The sequence below is a fragment of the Pteropus vampyrus genome, unplaced genomic scaffold (assembly GCF_000151845.1).
Source record: "Pteropus vampyrus isolate Shadow unplaced genomic scaffold, Pvam_2.0 Scaffold109, whole genome shotgun sequence".
In the NCBI taxonomy this organism is placed as follows: Eukaryota; Metazoa; Chordata; class Mammalia; order Chiroptera; family Pteropodidae; genus Pteropus; species Pteropus vampyrus.
In genome coordinates this window covers 4,621,524-4,643,375 of record NW_011888890.1, presented here as the reverse complement: position 1 = coordinate 4,643,375, position 21,852 = coordinate 4,621,524, and the positions used below count along the sequence as shown (strand labels likewise).

At 35.9% G+C, this 21,852-nt stretch overlaps 1 protein-coding gene across 1 annotated transcript in view; it reads right to left on the bottom strand.

Moving 5' to 3' along the window:
- Positions 1-21,852, bottom strand: part of ADAMTSL1 (ADAMTS like 1) — a 409,445-nt gene that overhangs the window by 213,987 nt on the left and 173,606 nt on the right. The window contains exons 11-14 of the mRNA XM_011365360.2: positions 20,513-20,717; positions 19,095-19,242; positions 16,557-16,641; positions 8,157-8,218 (exon numbers count right to left, since the gene is read on the bottom strand). Coding sequence (XP_011363662.1) covers positions 8,157-8,218; positions 16,557-16,641; positions 19,095-19,242; positions 20,513-20,717 — 500 coding nt within the window. The remainder of the gene's footprint in view (positions 1-8,156; positions 8,219-16,556; positions 16,642-19,094; positions 19,243-20,512; positions 20,718-21,852) is intronic.

Here is a 21,852-nt window from a genome sequence, read left to right as displayed (position 1 = left end):
TTAGTTGGGATCTCATATTCTGTAACTTTCTTTGCTTTTCTGCACAATGTGCTTCCCAAGATTTATTTATATGTAGAAAGAAGTTTGTTTGTTTCTTTTCTTTTTTTTTTGTAAGTTTCCAAGAATGGAGCAAAGTCTTGTTCCTCACACATTCTTTGAATTAGTCTGGACTGCAATTCTTTTTATATCACAGAGAAAAGATGTGCTACAAATTTAAGTCCACAGGCATGTCACAGTAAAGGAGAGCTTGTGGATTCATACAAGTTTGTTCCACAGCCTCCACCCCTGCCCTCCGAGAGAAGCCATACTAGCGAGAACCTGGTTTTTCTCTGAGTTTCTCTAGAATGTAGGACGATATCCAAATTACCAAAAAAAGGCTTTTTTTCTCCTACTCATCAACAATGGCCGTAACTGCAATGACCTTGAGAGGGGCCAATGGAAAAAAAACCCAGAGGGAACCACTAACATTTTCAAAAAGTTAGTATAATAATCTGGAAAAAGAACTTCGGAATTTTTTTTTTTTTTCCATAATCCTACTGCTTTCTCACAGGGAGTCATGCTGAAGAGGCATGCAAACCTGGCTCCTTAACCTTGACTTTGGCAGAAAAGTTAAAAACTGATAAGAAGATTTAAATCCTAGCAAGTGCAAATGGTCCATATCTGGTTTAGGGGAAGTGAAATTCTAATGGGAAACCAATCCAAGTTTTCAAACTGGAAGGAACACAACAAAGATGTTCCCTGAGCCTGTGCTGAGTGTGGGACAGGGGGATCTGGCATCCCTCGCAGGCAGCTGACTGAGAATGGAAGGAGTCCCTTTAAGAAGGGTCTCTGGTTGTTGCCTTTGAAGAGCCATCCCCTAGGAGAGAATGAAAGTCACATATGACCTTGTCAGGGAGGTGGATGAGTGAGGGGGGAGGGCCACCTAGAATTATTCCCAAGAAATTCTCATCACAGTGTTACCTCCCTCTGTTGTTTTTCAATTCTTGATTTCATCTTCTGGCACCTAGAGAACTTGGAGAAACAGTATATCCTGAAAGATGAAAAAGTCTCTTTCTCTTTAAATAATGTTAACTGTAGGGACTTTTTAGAAATATAAACCCAAAATCTGCAATCGAAATAATCTTAACCCCCTTCTTACACATTTGTATATATCTGCCTGGCTCCTGGTACAAGAATCATGACAAATACACAAGCACTCAATCTTATAACCTAAGTGTAGACATAAAGAAAATGCGTACTAAACTATTCTGTATATAAGAAAAAGCCAAAAGCAAATGATGATTCTGCCAACTTTGACCACAATGTGATAAATAATGCTTCTTTAATAATGTGGTGCTAAATTTTGTTTTCAAATACAAAAGATGACAAGATCTCAAGAAGGATTGTAACCCTATTAGCTTCACCTATGCAGTAAGGATTATTATTCTGTCACCTATCATAGCCCTCTTTCAGTGACTATTACAAGATAACAAGGATCAGCTAACCTTTTAGGGCCAATAGAAAATATTTCAGATTTTGTGGGCCAAGTCTGTGAGTCTTTTGTTGTTGCAACTATTCAACTCTATCTATGTAGTGTGAAAGCAGCCATGGACTATACATACATAGACAAATGGGTTCGGTTGTGTTCCAATAAAACTTTATTTACAAAAACTGGGGTTAGAGGTAGAAATGGCGGTGGAAGGGTCTGAATTTTGTCTGTATGTTGTTTAGCAATTCCTGGAATATTTAGTGGAGAAGCCAAACACACTGAGATTCATAAACAACCTCCAGACAGTAAGTTTTATTTAGGCCTTAATTTCCATTTTTTCCCCACAAATAGCTTATAAGAAGACAAATAGCTAAACTGATTTATGTTCTATCTTCCACAGTGAGTCCCAGATAAAATCTAGAATATAAATGATGCACAAACCAAACCCTCAGCTTTCCTTAACTATAATGTAAGTCACTTTGCATTTGGTCTCTTTCCAGGACCAGGAAGAGACACCGAAAGCTCCAAAAGTAGGAGGGGCATGTTACTGAAGCCCTGTGAACTCGCTGATATTGTTTGAAACTTGTTTATTTTAAAGCAGCATCTAAGTGAAAATGAAAATGTGTGTGTGTGTGTGTGTGTGTGTGTGTGTGTGTGTGTGTGTAGGTATTTTTGACCATTTGAACACTTAGGATTAATAGCAAAAACAATAAACATCTAACTTTATGGCTCCCAAAGTGGGAGTCTTATCAAATGTCAAAGAGCTTTACTGGCTTGTCTCCCAACCCACTATCCTTAGGTCTTCACTAAGTTCACATCAATTAAAAACAATTTAGCTTTTGAGTGGTGCTGTCCTCTAACAGTCATGTTAATTTCTCTTGTGCATACACTGCATTATATGATCTATTCTCTCTCATTGAAAACAGGAGATCATATTTCAAAAGAGAAATACATAATAGCGCAAATGGCCAACGAATAATAACTTTTTCATATGAAACTTTCCCCCACATCCCCAGGTCTCCCAACTCTGTATTTACTATCTTGAGCTTTCTGGCCACAAGTGGGAGGAAACAAGGTCAGTGAGAGGGCAGGCCAGTGAGCTAGGAGATTGAATTGTAATGTTTAGATGGCTCAATTTGAATAGTACTTGCTGAATTAGAACCTTTTAAATGGGATCTTTGAAATGGAGTCAATAGGTATTTTAAAAAAATCATTTTGATGTACAAATGTACAACGAAAAAGTTCTTGTTATTGAAGTTTGAGTAATTTAAAAATTCTTTGTTAGCAGTACTATTGTAGGATGAATGAAAATGGCTGGATAAATGAGTTCTTTAAAAGACAGGCTTAAACTTCAGAAAGGACTGATAGATTTCTGCATTTAGCCTTCCCATCTCCAAGAAATTAAATTTAAAAAACCCTAGCAAGTAAATAATTTCTGCTTCTGTCTAGTCCTCAATTTGCAAGCTTAATTGTTCATTTTAGTAACGAGAAGCTTATCCTTTAATTAGTCATTACCACAGTCCCTTTCATGAAATAGAAAACAGCGAAAATCAAATTCACTTGTAAAATCACAAAGTGATTTAGTTTATTAGTGGCTATTATGGAGTAAGAAGCATGGACTGAAATAACAACAACAAACACTTTATTAATATAATGCTAAACAGAAACAATTCAACCTCAGTTAATTAGTCTCATGTTACTGCAAATCTTAGCCAGGGTTAGGCTCTGATTTTGTGCATATGGTTTGTAACTAAGATATTTAAATTTTGCTTTTCTCCTCTTACTTTCTTCTCTTCCTTTCTCATATACATGTTTGTTTAAAAAAATCCTTGAGAATGTTCAAAATAAGTGTAGCTTTATAAGTGTGTTATTTTGATGCTCTTATTAGTCTTGCCTCATTTTCTGGTTTCAACATGCAAATCGAAACTCACAGGAAATCACACTAGAAATACTTAATTTTGGTTAAGTTTTCAATTTTATTACATTTGAGTTATAAGTTGACAGAGGTTGTGGATTTCTTTTACCTCTTTCTTTTGGTCTATGTTTGCGTATGAGAGTGGTGTCATGATATTAGGGTGTGGAGAGAAGAGGGAATAAAATGAATACTTTAGGAACAATTATAAAGACTATTATTAGAGAAAATAAGCAAATTCAGTAAAGTTGCAGGATATAAAATCAGTATACAAAAATCTGTGGGTTCCTATTACTAACAATGAAATATCAGAAAAAGAAATGAAGAAAACAATCTCATTTACAATTGCAACAAAAAAGACAAAATAACTAGGAAAAACTTAACAAAAGAAATGAAGGACCTATATACTAAAACTATAAGACACTGTTAAAAGAAATTGAAGAAAACACAAAGCAATGGAAAGATATTTCTATGATTATGGATTGAAAGAATTAACATTGTTAAAATGTGCATATTACCTAAAGCAATGTACAGATTCAGTGCAATCTCTATCAAAATCCCAATGGCATTTTTCATAGAAATAGGACAAAAACTCCTCGATTTATATGGAACCACAAAAGACCCCAAATAGACAAAGCAATCCTGAGAAAAAAGAACAAAGCTGGAGATGCCACATTCCTGACTTCAAACTATACACAAAGCTACAATAATCAAAGTAGAATGGTATTGGCAGAAAAACAATCACACTGACCAACGGAACAGAATTGAGAGCCCAGAAATAAATCTACACAAAAATGGGGAACTAATTTTTGACAAAGGAGCCAGAAACATATAATGGAAAGTCTTTAATAAATGATGCTGGGAAGACTAGAAAGCCACACGCAAAAGAATGAAACTAGACTGCAATATGACACCATACATGAAAATTAACTCAAAATGGATGAAAGACTTGAATATAAAATGCATAGATGAAAACAAAGGCACTAAACTTCACTAGCTATTAGGGAAATGCAAATCAAAACCACAATGAGATACCATCTCACGCCTGTAAGAATGGCTATTATCAACAACACAAGTAATAAGAAGTGTTGGAGAGGTTGTGGGGAAAAAGGAACCCTCATACACTACTGGTGGGAACGTAAATTGGTGCAATATGGAAAACAGTTTGGAGGTTCCTAAAAAAAAATTAAGAATAAGAATAGAGCAATCCCTCTTTTGGGTATCTACCCCCAATATTTGAAAATGTTTATTCATAAAGATATATGTACTGCTATGTTTATTACAGCATTATTCAAAGTGGTCGAGACATGGAAACAACCTAAATGTCCACTGATGAAGGCAACTACTCAATTGAACCCCTTTAGGAATTTTAGAAATAATTGTAAAACCCATCATATGAGACATCCTTAAAACGATTATTTAAAAATATAGCTAGAGCATTAAAGTTTTGAGAGAACACTTATCCAAAATATGCCTCTACATTCACTTAGACCCCACCTAAATCATTCCAAATAAATGAGAATCTAAGTTATTGTGAAAGATCTTTACTCAAGAATACTTGATGTGAATGTGGAATTATGAAAATATTTCTCAACTGCCATTGTTAGTTTATGACTCTCTGAAGCTGCAAGAAATTAATGCTAGTTACGTAACTCGCTGAAGTCTCCAAATAAAATTTTCAACGGTGTCCAGGACACCGCTACACAAAATATCTGATAGCACCACTTTTTTTCATAGGTTCCTCAAATCCTTAAGTATCATGCCTTGGTTTGTGAGGGTGGTCAGCACTGTGAGGTGCCCCAGTAGTATAAACAAGAATAGAATGATCCTAGAAATGAAAACAACAAAGGACAGTTTGATGCAGCAACCATACAACTATTTGATAAAAAAATTCAGTGACCTCCCCATGCCACTAACCAATAATGAATGAATGATTGAATGAATCAATGAATGAATGCATAAGAAGATAGGCCCCAATTCCGAAATACACCAAGGCGGTATTGAGAGAGCTTTGTTTAAGTGGCATTTTCCAAGTAGCAGACTTCATTTTCTTATGATAATGATGCCCTTCTGTGTTCTGTGAGGGGCAACTCACTTCTGCAAGGTTGTCTCACTGGCTTTCTTGCTGAAACGCTCAGTGCCAGAAGTGGGAAAAGAAAGGCAGACTGCAGTAAAGAGCACATTTTCCTTTCAAAGAGACTTTATACTAGCAGGAAATGCTGCAGGGGGATCAGAGTTCTCTCAAAGTTCCAATGAGTCAGAGATTACAGGCTCTTTCAAGGGCTAGGACCTCAAATTTGCGTCTCTGTTAAACTCATCTTGCATTTCTGACCTAGCTTTCTCTCATATGGTTCTAGACAAGATATTAGAAAGATATTAGTGTCTTATTAAGAGGGACCCTGTTGACCTCCAAAGTTGTTGTTCTTTAACCGTAAGAGAGAAGTCAACAGAATGACAGCTAATATACAGTTTCTAAGAGCACTGGCCCCACATTGTCTGCTACTCCCAACAAATCCAGTCTTCAACTATTTTTTTTCCCAGTGGTATCCAATGTAATTGGCCATGCCTTTCTTCTTGATTTACTTTATACTTGCTTTACTCTTGATTTGAATGACATCAAACTCTTATGGTTTTCTTTTCTTTTCTGGTCACTTTCAGTCTCCTTTTCTAGATCCTTCTCTCCTCAAACTTTAAATATTGCAATGCCTTAGGGCGCAGTTTGGTGCTGTCTTTTGATGTGTTCATCAATGATCCTTGGTTTCAAATACCACTAATGACCTGGCAACTTCTAAGCATAGTCAGCCCTCAGTATCCATAGGTTCCACACCCACAGATTCAACTCACTGTGGATAGAAAATATTTGAAAAAAAGACAGTGATGGTATTGCTGACATGTCTTATGTAGTTAGACCTACGATTGTAATGTCTGTACCAGACATGTACAAACTTTTCAAATCTTGTCAGTAGTCTGTAAATAACATAGTATAACAGATACTTACATAGGATTTACATTATATTAGGTATTATAAGTAATCTGGAGATTAAAGCATACAGGAAGATGTGTGTGGGTTAGATGCAAATACGATGCCATTTTATATAAGGGACTTGAGTGTCCACAGATTTTGGTATCTGCAGGGGTTTTCTGGAACCAATCCCCCAGGGATACTGAGGAACAATTGCATTTAATCTGTAATCTAGACCTTTTTTTTTTTTTTTTTTGGTAAGATTTGGGCTAGGGAGTCATTTTACTCTTTGAAAGGAGTAAACACTAATTTAACATAATTAACCTATTTGTCAAAAACTTATGTAGTGCTTCTTATGTGCCAGGCACAATTTTAAGTGATATATAAATAAAAGTTGTTAAATCCTAACAACGACCTGATAAGACTAGAACTACTATTATCTGCACTTAATATACAGACGAGGAAAGTGAAGCATAAATCAGCCACTAGCAAGTGCTCATGCTCTTAACCACTACATGTAGCTTTCTTGCCTGCTTGACATTTTTACTTTGCTATTTCAAAGGTATCTCCAACTTAAAATACCCAAAACTGAACTCCCGATTTGCCTCCTAAGTATCCTATTCAATCATAGCACACAATTCTACTGGCCATCCAATTGCTAAAGTAAAAAAGTAGGAATTATTCTTGATCCCTCATTTTCTGTGACTGCTCACTTACAAATGATTCCCAAATTCTATCAATTCTCCCTCTAAAATATATCTGAAATTCATTTACTCCACTACCACCATGTTAATATAACAATGACAGCTGTTTATTGATATGTTTTAATCTCTTTCTACATATTAACTTATCATAACATTGTTAGGAGATGGGTACTGTCAGAAATATTGTAAAATGAGCAAAAGAGATTATTGATTGCCTTTACAGTAGAAGGCTAGCAATGCCTAACAGACTTTCAAGTGTTGTCTAATTCTATGGAAGTGTGAGTCTTTATCTTTAGCTAGTCCGTTTTGCAACCACATAGAGACAGAGTTTCCTTGTACAGGACTGGTGATGATACAAATGTTTCTTATCAACAGCGATGGAAATTTTTACTGTTCATGTCAACAAACAATTTTTTTTCTGTTAGAAAATACAAGGCTTCTCTAAATCCAATTCTCCTTTGAATTAGTGTTAACATCTTACTGGTTCCCGTAATAATTCATGAGTTAAACAACAATTTGGACATGTACTCATTTTATATTTATATGAGTCACAATTTTACATTTTTGAAAACTGTATCATCACTATACTATTTTCATCCCAATTTCTAGATGATAAAACTGAGACATAGAGAATTCCAAGGTCATATTGCTACATAAATGGTAGAGTCAAGATTCAAACTGTGGCAACTCCAGAATCTGTGCTCTTTACTACCTCACCATCCTGGCTCTCAGAATGACATGTAAGTCACAATCATTAAAGCTAATATGTCTCTCCTGGACTACCACAACAGCTGCTGGTCTGTTTTCTTTCTCTGTTAGCCCATAGCAATCCATTTTTTCACTCTGTAGCAGGGGATCTTAAAATGTAAAGCTTTAAATTGTTTCCCATTATATCCAGAAAAAAGCCAAACTCCTTTCCAAGGTTACATTAAACCATTCTAAATCACCATCTCCTACTGTTCTCTGCCAGTCACTAACCTCCAACACTCTAGTCTTCCTTCACTTCTTTAAATGTGTGTCATTCTTTCCCGACAAGATTTTGGCAAGTGTGGGTCACTCTCCTCCCTTCTCTTAGCTTAGAATAACTCCCACTTGTCCTTCAGGTCTCACCTGACATGTCCCTGACCCCAAGATTTATTGGGGCTCCCATTAGACTCTTCATTTTCTCATAGCTGTTATAAGTTTTTGAGAATCAACTGTGAATAACTGTCTCCTCCTCACTAGACCAAACATCTATGAAGGCAAAACTTCACATAATAGATAGTTTTTTCAAATGACTTAATAGGAGGTTAAGAGTTGATGTTATGAGTGACTTGGTATTGGGCTTCTTTTTGGGCTCAAAGACTAAAAGCAAGCTAGATAAAGAAGCAATAACTTCAAAACTCAAAGAAATTAAATCATGTCTCTTAGTTCCAGGCATTTGCATGAGGAAAAAAAACCTTTTCCTGTTCTAAGAGTGTCTTTTGGTCTTTTAAAAAGTGACTGTTCCCAAATTTAGTAGCTGTAGTGGGCTTATTCATTTTATATTTCTTATAGCTGTACTCAGGCCGGATGTACTGGCCGCATTTCATCTTGTTTGGGTGTGGGGTTGTCACATAGCTTGAGGCAAGTTTAAATTCTGTGTCTATCACACTTTAATTTAATACTAATAAAAATTATATTTTATAGAAGAAAATGTTTTTTGGACAACACTGAGCCAGAGGCTGCCCTCAGTAATTTATACATGACTCTGGTCTCACACTGCTGCCTTTCCATACCAGCAGCTACCCAACAGTGAAGGCTCTGGAACATCTGGAATTATTTCTAGGTTAGAGAAACCCAAGGAGAGCTCCTATTTTTCTATTTGCTCTTTAAAACTCAACATGTACAGAGTATTAAGAAAAAGAGAAGACAGATCACTAACAGTAAGTAGCAGATACAAATGGAGCCAAATTACTTTCTTTACAAATGAAAAATGAGAATATGACACTTGTTTCAGACCGTCTTTCACTCCCATTGTTTTTCCGACCTATGTGAACAAAACATGATTTAAAAGTTTGGTTTTCCTCGAGGCTCGTCTGATTATCTAAGAGCCATGTCCCAGGGACAAAAAACACCATCATAGCTTACAGTATTATTAGTGCATTTAGTTTTATTAGTGATATTAGTTTTCAGCTTAATACCAAAATGTAGTTTTTAATGCATAGCATTTTCCCTTTGATAAAAATCTAAAATATAGTAAACTAAGAATACTTTTCATGAACCATTTCTTCTTCGTATGGAATAAAATTAGTTTATCTTACAATTTTATAAAGGTTTCTTTCCCTTAATTCGACAAGTTTGGCAAAGCTTTCCAATGAGAAGTCCAGTTCATTGAAAATGACCTTAATGGACTCAACATATATTGGTGGTGACAGGGTCCATACTTTATTTTGGCACACAAGGATCCCATTAATTTGTCTTTGTCAGTCTCTAGGGCTCAGCTGAGCAATAGTTCAGATTTAGCTTTCTGAAAGCAGCTAGAGAATGAGCAATAAGTGGAGACAGGAGGAGGGGCTGACAAATTTAGAACTTCTTGGTTTGCATTAAAGGCTTTTCTAATGACTACATAAAAATGGCTCTGTCTGCTCTCTTGAATTTGTGATTGATTTTTCTGTCTCGGTGCATGCTGGGAGCAATCTGTGAAAATCAACTGTATTTAACTTAGAGTTGAGAGGATGCTTTTCCACCCAAGCATTTTCTCAACTTTCCTTATTAATGTCTGCAGTTCCCTAGAGATCTTTTTTACCCAAATAAAGGCAACCAACCTTTGTCCCTTAGAATAAACTACTGGCTAAATTCAAAGTGTGATGCTTAAAAGTGTTAACTGGGGAACCATTAGCTGAATTTTGGGTTAAACTGCACTTCTCTCTCAGACGCTGTTAGATACCACGTGTATCAGGCAGATACGACATCTGTTTCAATTTTGCCATATGCAAATGGTGATTATTGGACATTTTTACTCCCTGAAAGATTCTCTAGGAAGATGAGTGATGCTGAAAGGTCTTAATTATATCATGGTTAACACATATAGCGCGCCTCCTGCATACCAGGTACTTTATATATATTAACTTAATTCTCGACATACCCCTATCATTTAGGTACTATTATTATGCTCATTTCACAAATGAGGAAATTTGTAGCCTATAGGGTTAACTGACTTGCTCAGGGTCCTCTGTTGTTAGTGGGGGATCCAAGATTAACACCCAGGCAGGCTGTCACTGGAGCCCATACTTTTCACTATGCTCACCGCTGCTCTGCATGGACGTATGAGCAATAATTAAAGTGCTTTTTACTTTGGTCACAGTAGGTCTGTATCCTTGTTTGAGCATACAGAAACGCAGACTCACCTCTCACCAACTCACATAGTTGGCAGGATGGCGCATCTGGAAAAATTTCAAATTTTCGGAAATTATCTGTGACCAACACATAGGTAGGAATCACTGAGCTACATATACTGATACAAAATATCTGATCATTTGTTATGTAAAAAGATCCAATAATCTTTCCTCAGAAGGACATATGGTAATGAAGAGAATGTGGGAATTCAATAGATAATTCTCCTACATTAAAAAAAAAATTAATAACACTATCGCACTGTTCATACCCAAACATCAAATCACATTTCTTGAAAACAACTAGCTCATTTATTCAATCTGTGTATAACTGGCCAATACTCAACACTTTGGTGATATGAATGCACTTAAAGTTTCTCAGGGGCAAGGACTGTCGGGTTTATTTTTACAGCATCTGAACCTGGAACAAAGCATGGCACAGAACAAATGACTTATGAGCAAATTAGCTTCTTTCATTAGGAGGTGTGAACAATTAGGAGGTCCAGGGACTCTCCAGAGCCATCTAAAATGCATAATCATCTAGAGAACTTAGAATAAACATTCTCCTGTTGCAGAAGATAGCTGGCTGAGAATGATTTGGGTAGAAGGGGAGGAGGTCAGTAAGAAAGGAACTGGAAGTGAGAGAGGTCATGACTGTTGCGGAGATAAGAGCTGATTCATTCTGGCCAGTGTGAGGCTTTATCTGTCATATGCCAGTTTTCAAAATTAAAAACTTTTGTGCTTTATCTTATAATTCTAATGATGAACCCTGTTCTGCTTAACTTCCTTTATGTTGGTTTAATGATCTGTAAAAAGTGTTTAAATTTCTCGATCTTAGATGAGATGACCCTTGATTCTTAAGAAATATATCTGTTATATCTGTTACATATATATATCATATAATATATATGTATATTAAATTGTACCCAATGTATTATATATATATCACATATATATATAATATATATGTGAAAAAGTATATTATAAATATATATATCACATATATATGTGACATATATATATGTGATATATATATATGTGATATATATATTTATAATATGATACTTTTATTTTCTGTGGCTTGAGATGCACAAAGAGAATGTAATTCAGGCAACCTTGTATTGGGGATATAAACAGCAAAACTATCTAGATCTATTACTGATGTTTGATTCCCTAAATATTCTTTGGGGGGAGAATATAAAAACATATGTCACATAATTAACATTTTTAGCCACTTTTAAAAAAAATGAATTCACATTCTTAACCACTGAGTTAAGCCATCCACATTCTCAGACAACTTATTGGATATAAATATGGACTAATGTAAACATATGCTTAAATATTATATATCTAAATACTATTTCCAACAAGGTAAACAAGGCATTTAATGATTACAGGATCACCATGGCGACTCTTCTTGGCTTTTCTTTCTGTACCTAATTCCTTGTGGGTTCTGTTCACACAGATGCATGACAAGAATTCCCCTTTGCTTCTTATTGAATCAGCCCCATCACTAAGCTGATGCCATCTGGCATCCAGATATTAACCGCTGCCTTTGGCATGCTTGCTTTCCTCCTTCTTCCTTTTTTAAAATGGCTTACAACAAGGTTATTCATGGCAATATGTTTAGGGCCTGAATATTGTGTTGAAGCACAGAAAAAATGTTGTCCTAACCTTGCAGTAAAGCTGTTAACTAAAAACTGAATAAGATAACTCAAGATTTCTTAAGTGCATGATCAAGGCACAGAGGACCACTCGATTCTACCTTTGAGAGGATGGCACCGTTAAGGTTCTCTGCCTACTGTGTGCCAGGTTTGATGGAGGGATGGCTGGTTAAAATGGCTGTGTTGGTCATAGAGTGCCCAAAGGAATCACCTGTTGCTTGTTCTGAGCCATCCAAGCAGAACTGCTGGCAAGTGAAATAAATATGGGAGGAACCTCGTTACCCTAGGTACTCAATGAGTCCTCCCTTCCTTTTCCTGGGATAACGTCATTCGGAGCACAAAATCTGCAAAGAAAAAGGCAGAGCAACTAGAGAATCCAGGCCATACCTTTTCCTGCGTCTGTTAACAGATTACAATTTCTAGGGCATTGGATGGTCTGTTAGCGGCTTGAAAGAGTTAAAGAAATGAACAATTTCCTTCCTATTCCAAGTTAGATCAGACTTCCTAAGAAGGCTGGTTTATTAATTTCCTGTACAGCAACAGTAGACAAGCTGTCTTTACATGTCCTAGAGGTCACTATAGTATCATTTTTGCTTAAGAAACTAAGCTGTCAAGTGGTCATAACGTGTACTTGGCTTGAGGTGGCTGTGAGGTTTATGCATATATCTCAACAAAGTCTGAGAGTACAAAAAAAGATGAGAAATCAAGTCAGTAATTTCCTTTGCTTCTACCTGGTTAATGAATATAATTCTTTTACCACATTGTAGTTCTGATCCCTCATGAAATAAAAGTAAAATTTTGAGGGTTTAAAAAATACCTAGAAAGGTGACTCCCGTATATTAGTCAGAGGAAGCAACCGACCAGTGGGGCTCAGCCTGACATTTAAATGACATGACCTATACTCTCACTCATCATCTGGAGGCAAATGCAAAAACACAGAGTCCGAATAACAGCATTTTTCCATCAGTAATTTTTCCATCTCCCTCCTTCTAGTACTAGAATGGCACTACTCTTTCCCTTGGAAAAATGCAACTCTCTCAGAATCTGATTATTTTTAGAAGTCTGTCTCTAACTATAATTCCTTCAGTATGAATTAGGTAGCAGGGATTTCTACAGATTCCTCAGCTGGCATCCTTGGAAGCAAGTTCACTTTATTTTATTTATTTATAAAATTGTCTGTGCTTGATCAACTTCATTGTCTAAAGCTCCATATTGCTTAGTCTTGGTTTGAGGTTGGATCTTGTTCACATTGTCCTGTTCAGTAGAGAGACAAAAATACCTTTCTTAAAGATTCTTGCTACTAGTTGTCAGGAAAACCTGATAAAAACATGTGCATGAATTAGACCATGGCCACCAGGGAAAAATTAGTTTAGAGGGTGTGACTTGCATAAGTGGGTTAGGAAATCACTTTTAATATCAAGAAAATATACTCATCATAATATTCCTACTTTGGTACCATATAAGTCAAATACTTAATAAATAAAAAACTTAATGCTGGTTTGTTGCTGAGGAAAAAACAATCACTATCTAAAAGTATTTCTGAATGAAGCTGCAGCTTTACAAAATGAATCACAATATATTAAGTACATTTCCATAACGTGACCCCATCTCAATACTTATTTCAGCTACTCTGTGAGAGTGATGTCTTTATTTGTATCTTCTGTATAGCATTTAGTTCAGCGAAACAATACCCATACATGCTTCTGTTCTATAAAGTTATTTCTTGGCAGCTCAGTTTTTAGTTTTTAATCATAGTTTTCTTCTAAACATATCTTTGAATGGTTGCTTTCCAACATCAATTTGGCCAGAGTGCTAAACAATGATTTTTTTTAATTTGGGGGTTACCAAAAAACATCTAAAATTCAATAATAGTATCTCCATGTGCTAAAGATTTTAAGCTACTGATTTTCCTGTATTATTTAATGAGACAGGCTGGTGACATTTTCATTTTACATAAGAGGAAATAAATGATATTTGTTGTGTTACTACAGAACGCTCCATGTTAGCTGAAGCCAAAGTGAGAGATGATAGTTCTGGGCCACTGTTCTTGTTTCTCTGTAGTAGTTCAGAAGTGACAGCCACAGCTTCTAAACATTACCATTTAATTTAAGCAATGTGAGTCTCTTTGGTGGGGGGAAGGAAAGCCTTGCTGACAGTATATCATTTTTTCATTATACTACTGAGAGTAATTATAGGTTGCTACATACATTTAGAAACTAGTCTACGTGGTTTTAAAAAAGAAAGAATTAAGACCATGCAAAATTATGTTTTTTAAATTCAAATCAATAAAAAAAAATAATATGACACGTAGGACCTTTCCTAGGGTTCAGTGCACTAAACATGTAAAGTGTATTAAAATGTGGAAACCATATACCTTTCATTACATTATTCTACAGCTGTCATTTATTTCATTTTGGTATAAAAGTAATTGTTCTGAGCATAATAGTATACATTTCCTTTCCCCGGCACCAGCACTCCAATTACAATCTACTTCAGTTCAGATTAATCATGCCAAGATGGCAATTCCATTACACCAAGAGTAAAATTTAATAATCTAATGCGTGGCTATAGTTTCAGCGGCTAAAACTATGTGTTTTAACTACTTTAGGAATTTTATTAAGATTAAAGTTAAACATAATGCATCTTAATCAGACCTTTAGTGGAAAATACTCATTATAACATGTGGTTGGCCGTGGTCTATGTACTGCTTCTGCAGAAGCATTAAACTCTACTCACAGCTTTCGTTTGAGAGGTATCTAGTATTGAGAAAGATCTTTAATTATTGATGTAAGATGTTTTGATTTAATTTCAACTTTGTTACACTATTTAACATCAGTCATTATGCAATATTATATATAAGGTTATGCTTTAGACCAAATAATAAAATACAGTGTACAGGAGAGTGAAATTTATTTAGGTAAAATAATACATATCTGGTTTTAAACATTTAACTTAAGGATACATATAAGGAGTAACTAGCTCAATCACATAGTCTCTTTCTGTGCCTTGAATAAGTAGATTAAAGAGTTAATACCCATCTAAAATGAACTGCTCTCTCCAGCAGCAAAAAGGCCTGACAAGCCAGGTACTGGCAGGAGAGAAACAAAAAGTTTTAAGCCTTCGTATATTCATGTAAACATAGCACTGTGATTTTAAAAAAGGTGAAAGATTTATATGATCTGAAGAGAAACCAGAGTATGCACTGTGATCTTTAACCATTGCCTTTCCTTCAAAGTAATGCAATGGTTAGTTGTTTTTTCTTAAAGGCTTTCTCACAGAGGTAGAAAAAGATGCTGTAGTAACTTTATATTACAGAAATAATTTATGTTTTGCTTATTGTAGTTTTAAGTAAGAAATGTGTTACCTAATGTTATGAACCATATTTTTGTGAATACCATTTCTTTACAAATGAGCTCTGGTTATTGTAGCAATCTGTATTTTGGATTTATTTTCCAATCTTTTGCTGGTTAGGGTGTGATTCAGGCACAGTTTAGGCAAAACATATCATATTTAGATTTAAATAGGATGAACTGGCAAAAATTCTAAACTGCTTTTGAATCTATAGATTACAATGTTAATTTATATCTCTAGTAAAATTTAAACCATGGGTTGAATTTGGAAATCATTTCACATCCTACCTGCTATAGTATGAACTCCTAGAGGGTGAGTAACGTGACTTATGTACCAATGCATAGCGCAGAGTCTAGTACTTATATTAAATCAATTAATCTAGAAAATCATCAGTTTGAGAAATTGCTTGTCATAAATTAAATTCATCAATAAAGTGCTTCCCCTTATTTTTAAAAATGATGTAGCAGAGATACCTCTAAGTGTTTTCTAGTAGAATCGATATACCATTATTGAACAATCAATCGATCTATACTTGCCTCTTCTTTATTTCCTCTTATGAAGCATCTGGAAAGTATCTGCCTAGTGGTTTTACAAATTTATTGTCCTTGACAAAATGGAGCAGGTATGGGACTAGGATCGAGTGGGGCAAAGACCTGGTATCTATCTGATGATACCAATCCCAGCAGGAAAGGGAAAAGAAAAGCTAATAAGCTTCCTTTGCCCTCAGATACATTTTACTTACCTTTAATTTTCATGAGTGGCTATACTGCAAAGCTGGAAGATAAAGAGTGTAAAAAGCTGCCCAGATTTCCACCTCGAATCTACGTTACATCATCAGATGCTGCCTGGGCCTTCTCACCTGGCCTTTTGATTAGAGGAGGTCAGATTTTGGAGAAAAGAGTAGGCACTACACCTTCATTTTCTTATTTCAACATTGAAAAGTATTTAGAGAGCAATCATGTTTGGAGAAGCACTTTGAAACTGATAAATCTCCAATGTGACAGCCCCCAAACCTCATTTCACCCTTGGTAAGAGGATTACACTTAGTTCAGAACCCATGAAAGCCACAGTCAGTGGGGCACTGCTTTCTTTTTAAACCAATCGGCCTCAAAAGCAAAACAACTTGTGGTTTTAAAACTTACGAGGGCTCTTCTGACACAGCAGCTCCTTCTTCCAGCTCTTGAGCTTGTTTGTGCCATGGCTGCTTAGCCTCTACTGGAAGTTTCTCTGAGAAATTAAATGCATGAACATAAAAGAGAAGAGGTTAGAATCAATTTGGGATTTCAGGGAAATTCCTTCCTCCCTCGCCCCACCAGTTCTTGATTTTGTACTACCTACAAGCTATGGTGATAACTGCAAATAATACGTTTTTAGGTAAATTTCTGCCTCCGATGATAGTTATATCAAGGAAAAAAGAATCAGATTTTAAAACGTTTAATAATACTAGTCTCTGTGTATATGCTTCCCCTTTATTATGTTGAAAAGCAAAGGCTTTTTATTATGAAAGTCATAGCTCTAGGAGCACTACTACCTCAATATATATATAAAGACTCATCAAAGTATCTTTTCACTATTTCCTATTGAAAAGATAGAGCAATATCGCCTTTAAAAATGAACATGAAGTACAATAAATTGTACTGTGATATTTCCATATATTCTAATTTGTTTTTCTTTTGCCTTTTGGCTAAGTCTGATCTCTCCCATGTTGTCAAAAACAACAAAACTGCCACTCTGATATTCACAAAACACTGCTTTGGATATCTGATTCATTCAGTACCATCCCAAGGCTCTCTGACAACTTAGGGTCCACAACCCATAATTTAACTTATTTCACCTATTTATGTAGCTTTGACCAAACAATTCAGAACAAGCTTCTTAACCACTTCCTGCAAAAAAAATTGTGGAGGAGAAAAAGAGAGGGAGGTTTATAACTGCTCCTATAGAAGTGACTGCCAAGATTACCATTCTGACATTTTATTAGGGTCATTTATAGGCATATTTGCTTTATTATATAAGCCAGGGAAGCTCTATCACCATTTTATAACATATAATTGTAAAGATGAAAGAAATATGTCTATATATGCATACGCCATAGAATTATATGGCATTTTAATGTTTAAGTAGAGACAGACTTGCTAACTTAGTTGTGAAAACCCAGATTTTATTTTTGATAGTTAACCACAAACTGCTTTTCCTCCTCTGAAGTGGTAAACACAGAGCTAATGAGTAATTGACTATTTTAAGTTAGAGGAATTGTCTCTTGTCTTCTATGTGCAGCAACTGTTTATAGTCAGAAAACAAAGCAAGTGAGACATATAAAACTGCCAAGGCCAAAAAGATTTGCTGACATTTTAGACAAGCATATAATACCTATATGTGGATCATCTTACAATTAATCCACTTCTCCCAACTAAATGATTCAGTCAATATGATGCCGCCTCTGATAGAGTGAACCATCTCTGTATTTCAATAATGAAGCATTCAGCTTGGCACTAAAAGTAGGCTTATAATACTTTACTGTCTATTTGAACTGAATCCTGTTGTATGTTCCAGTGGCCGCTTCCTCCGATATTTAAGATGCTGATGATAGTCAAGAGTTGAAGATAACATTTTTGGAAAACTTACCATCTGCCAGTGAGCTAAGGACCCTATTTGCATTTATATCTCATTTAATCTTAGCACAATCTCTGAGGTAGTTACTATTATTATTCCCATTTTACAGATGAGGAAACTGAAGCTTAGAGAGAGGTGTATTGATTAAAATTAATCAGTATTTCTGATATATTTCTGTTTTGTTTCCTTTTATATCATCAATTTAGATTTCATGATGCCATTCACTCCCACCAAGGGCAAACTACAGGACAATAAAGAGCTATACTTGACTGATATTCAGAGAAATCCAATGTTTTAAAGAAATAAATTAAGAAACAAATGGGAATCATTTAATGTCAAAAATAGGAGGATGCTTGTAATAAGTGCTTTACTTTTGAATACTTTGTGACTTTAGAATTTTCATTGACATAGACTATAACAATATCAGCAGAGTAGTCAGATTAGTATTCATGCTAATCTGAGAGATCTAGTATAATTATAATAAATCTTCGTAAGTAGAATGTTTCTAAAGCTTACTTTTTATAAATTATTTGCAATATCTATAAAATTCTGATATATTCTAATTTTTTTTATTGTCAATTATGCTTCTGGAATTCAGTCTCACAATCATGTTTTAATTTTCAATGAAAAAAGCAACAGCTTTTTGTTTCATCACTTTGAAGTATGAGGCTTCCCAACATATTTCATGCTTAGCAAAGTAGATACTCTTGGATTCACTGCATTGTTTTTTAACAGCAAGAAATGTAGAAAGTAAATCATACATATATTTCTACGCTATCTCTATAATCCTCTTTCAAGCAGATATAGCTGATATCTTACAGCAGCAGCCTTCAAACAGCTCTATGACTCAGGAACTCATGGTATAAATATGCAGCACTTAATAACAATTTGTAAGCAAAACTATTTGAAAAATTAAAAAAAGTTAAGTCCATTTAGTAGAGTCTCAGTTATAAAGAACAGTTAATAAGACCTCTTGGGGACACTTAAGAATATTCTCAGGAGTTTAAAACAGCACCTGAGTACACACAACAATGAGAAGATTGATAACAGAACGCCCGCAAAGTTACCTTTGGGTTTATAGCAGGGGGTGGGTATGATGCATTCCTCTTTTATGTGGGGCTTAGTTTTGGGGCTACAGCCTCCTGTGTGCATTCCTCGATGGTTGATGCAGAGAACCACACGATACCTGAGGCCCTGGCCACATGTCACCGTGCACTAGAAGGAGAACGCAAGAGAGAGGAGACTCACAGGCAAAGCCTTGTTTACTCTTCATCATTTTCCACCTGAGACTTTTTAAAGGGCTGCTTTTATATAAGGACTCCTGGTGGATTTATACCACTTCTTACCCATCATGGGATCTTTGTTCTACTTGGTTTTTTATTTTGAAGTTGGCTGGAAATTAAATCACTTTTAATTTCTTAGCTTTGGGTCAATCAGCATTTCTTAAGCACCCACTGTGTGCAAAGTCCCAAACCAAGCAGCAAAAAGCAGAAAAGAAACTGTGGAGTGTGCTCAATTTTGATTACCAACACTGCATTTTCATTTTATTTAGTCACTTTGCTAATTATTGTTAGGTCTGAAATATGGGAAACGCTTGCTCCCGCATGGATGTAAAAAGTTTTTCAACTTATGTTGCAGCCTGGCTGATCCAATTGATTATATTGATGTGGGGGTGGGGGGGGGAGTGTTTAAAGGAACTGATTCAATAGCCAGATGTAGACAGCACCTCAGTGGTTCTATATGCCCAGGTTCAAGTCTAGATAAAGAGAAATGTTACAGCTCTGATCTGCTGTCACAAAGCCACACAGCTAAAGTGAAAAATCTTTTGCCATCTCTGTGGCTGGGGGGCACAATGATTTATTTCATCTTTCTATCTCCTTTACCATCTCAAACCTTTTTGCTATAGCAGCCAGGAAACCCAAAATCAAAATCATTCTATGTTTAAGCGGTTGAAGCAGCTTCCCTAACATCTAGGATGTATTAGTTTTAGTTATTCTAATTCGTCACCATTCTAATTATTTTATGATTTTTTTGTTTCATCTTTTTTTCAATGAATGATATACATAGCTTGAATTTTAATCCACTCAGACCCTTTTTGGATATAGACAGAGGATAAGAAATAAAAAAACGACACCAAACTTTTGGTTTACTGAGCTCTATCACCAGAGCAGCTTTCACGGATTCAGGATTAATCACTCAGTTTCATTTACTCTTGACAGACATGTGCCTCCCCTTGCCCTTGAGGGAACGTTATGGGGAGTGACAGAAGCTTCTTGAAGTAACTTGAAGGAAAATATGTATATATATTCATTCATTTCCATTTGGCTTTGCTGGATTCAGGGCATGCCTACTCTAGGACCTAAACTGGTAGGCCGCTAGACACCTCAAGAGGAAACGTGGCTGCACAGGGTAGCCAGGGGTCATGACAGTGAGAGGGAAGAGTGGACTTATTTTCCTAACAAACAAACAAAGAAGGCACAGTTACCGGAGACCACTCCTGTGCCAGCCATTTAGGGCAGTCAAAAATGTTGCAGGGCTGCACGATGGGCATCTTAGGGGTGTACATGCATTTCCACTCTTCCACTGAGGTGACATGCCCCTGGATGTCCTCCTCCACACAGGAAACTGCCCGGTTCTGGATGCCCCCCCCACACGAGGAGGAGCACGCGGTCCACGGGGTGGCCTCCCACCTACAGAAGCAAGGGGAGTCATCAGGGCAGACATGCACATTGCCAAACCTCCTAAGTGACCTTTCTGACCAACCCCGTCCCCAGTGCCTATAGGGACCATCAGGTTCTGAGACGCTATGGTCCAGAGAGCCAAAAGCCATCTATCGCCTGAAATCTGATGAGTAAGAGAGAAGGCGTCAACACTGGCAAATGTGCTCTGTAAACCTTGAAGCTCTATGCAAATGTAAGAAGTTACTGTGTTGAGAGCTGTTCATTAGGATATCTGTGCTGTCTGTAACCTGCTCAAAATAGGGCTCTTCAGTCCTTCTTCCTATGGTTTTAATATATATATTTTGTGTGTGTGTATTATTTTTTTATAAATATATATTTTTCATATATATTTTTTCTATTAAACCACTAAATATTTATGTCAAGACTAAAATTGGTTAATCAATTAACACTTATAGTTTGTACCTGGGCTGATACTTTTTATTTTTAAAGCTAAGTAACTTTATTGCTTATCTTCTGAATGCTTTTACATGAAAAGCTCATGAAAGATCAAGGTAAACCATACACTCTTTCTCCCTTGCTTCTGCAAGCATCAGCTTTTGGACTACATGGATTCGGCACGATTCTGATGGTCAAACTGTGCCATCATTACGTTAAGGAGTAAAAGTGTTAATACAGGCATTATCTACTTGTTCTCTAACTTGAGGGATACTTTCAATTAATGTTCCCCCAGTAAAGAACTTCTGGAATTGTGAAGTTTGGTTTTGATTGGAAGGCTAATGGCATTGGAATCTACAGATGCAGATAAAAGAGAAAATAACAATATTATCGATAATGTTTAAGAGAAGTCCATTGAGTTTTTAGATCGCTACACAGCTCTGAAGCATTTGGGACCAGATGCAGAGAAGTATCCTTGTCTGATTTTTTTCTCTCCTCCTGTACATTTTGAGAATGTAGAATTTGTAAATATAGAAACATTAGGACTAAACTCTTTCTTGCAAGTATTCCGCTTGTTGATGAGGATTACTAGGGAACTTTAAGATTTCTCTTAGGCTTACGAGAGAGATCATTTTAATGAGAAAAAAAAACACAGTGTTACCAAGTTGATCCACTTGAATAGTTAAATTTAAAAATATTGCACAGGCAT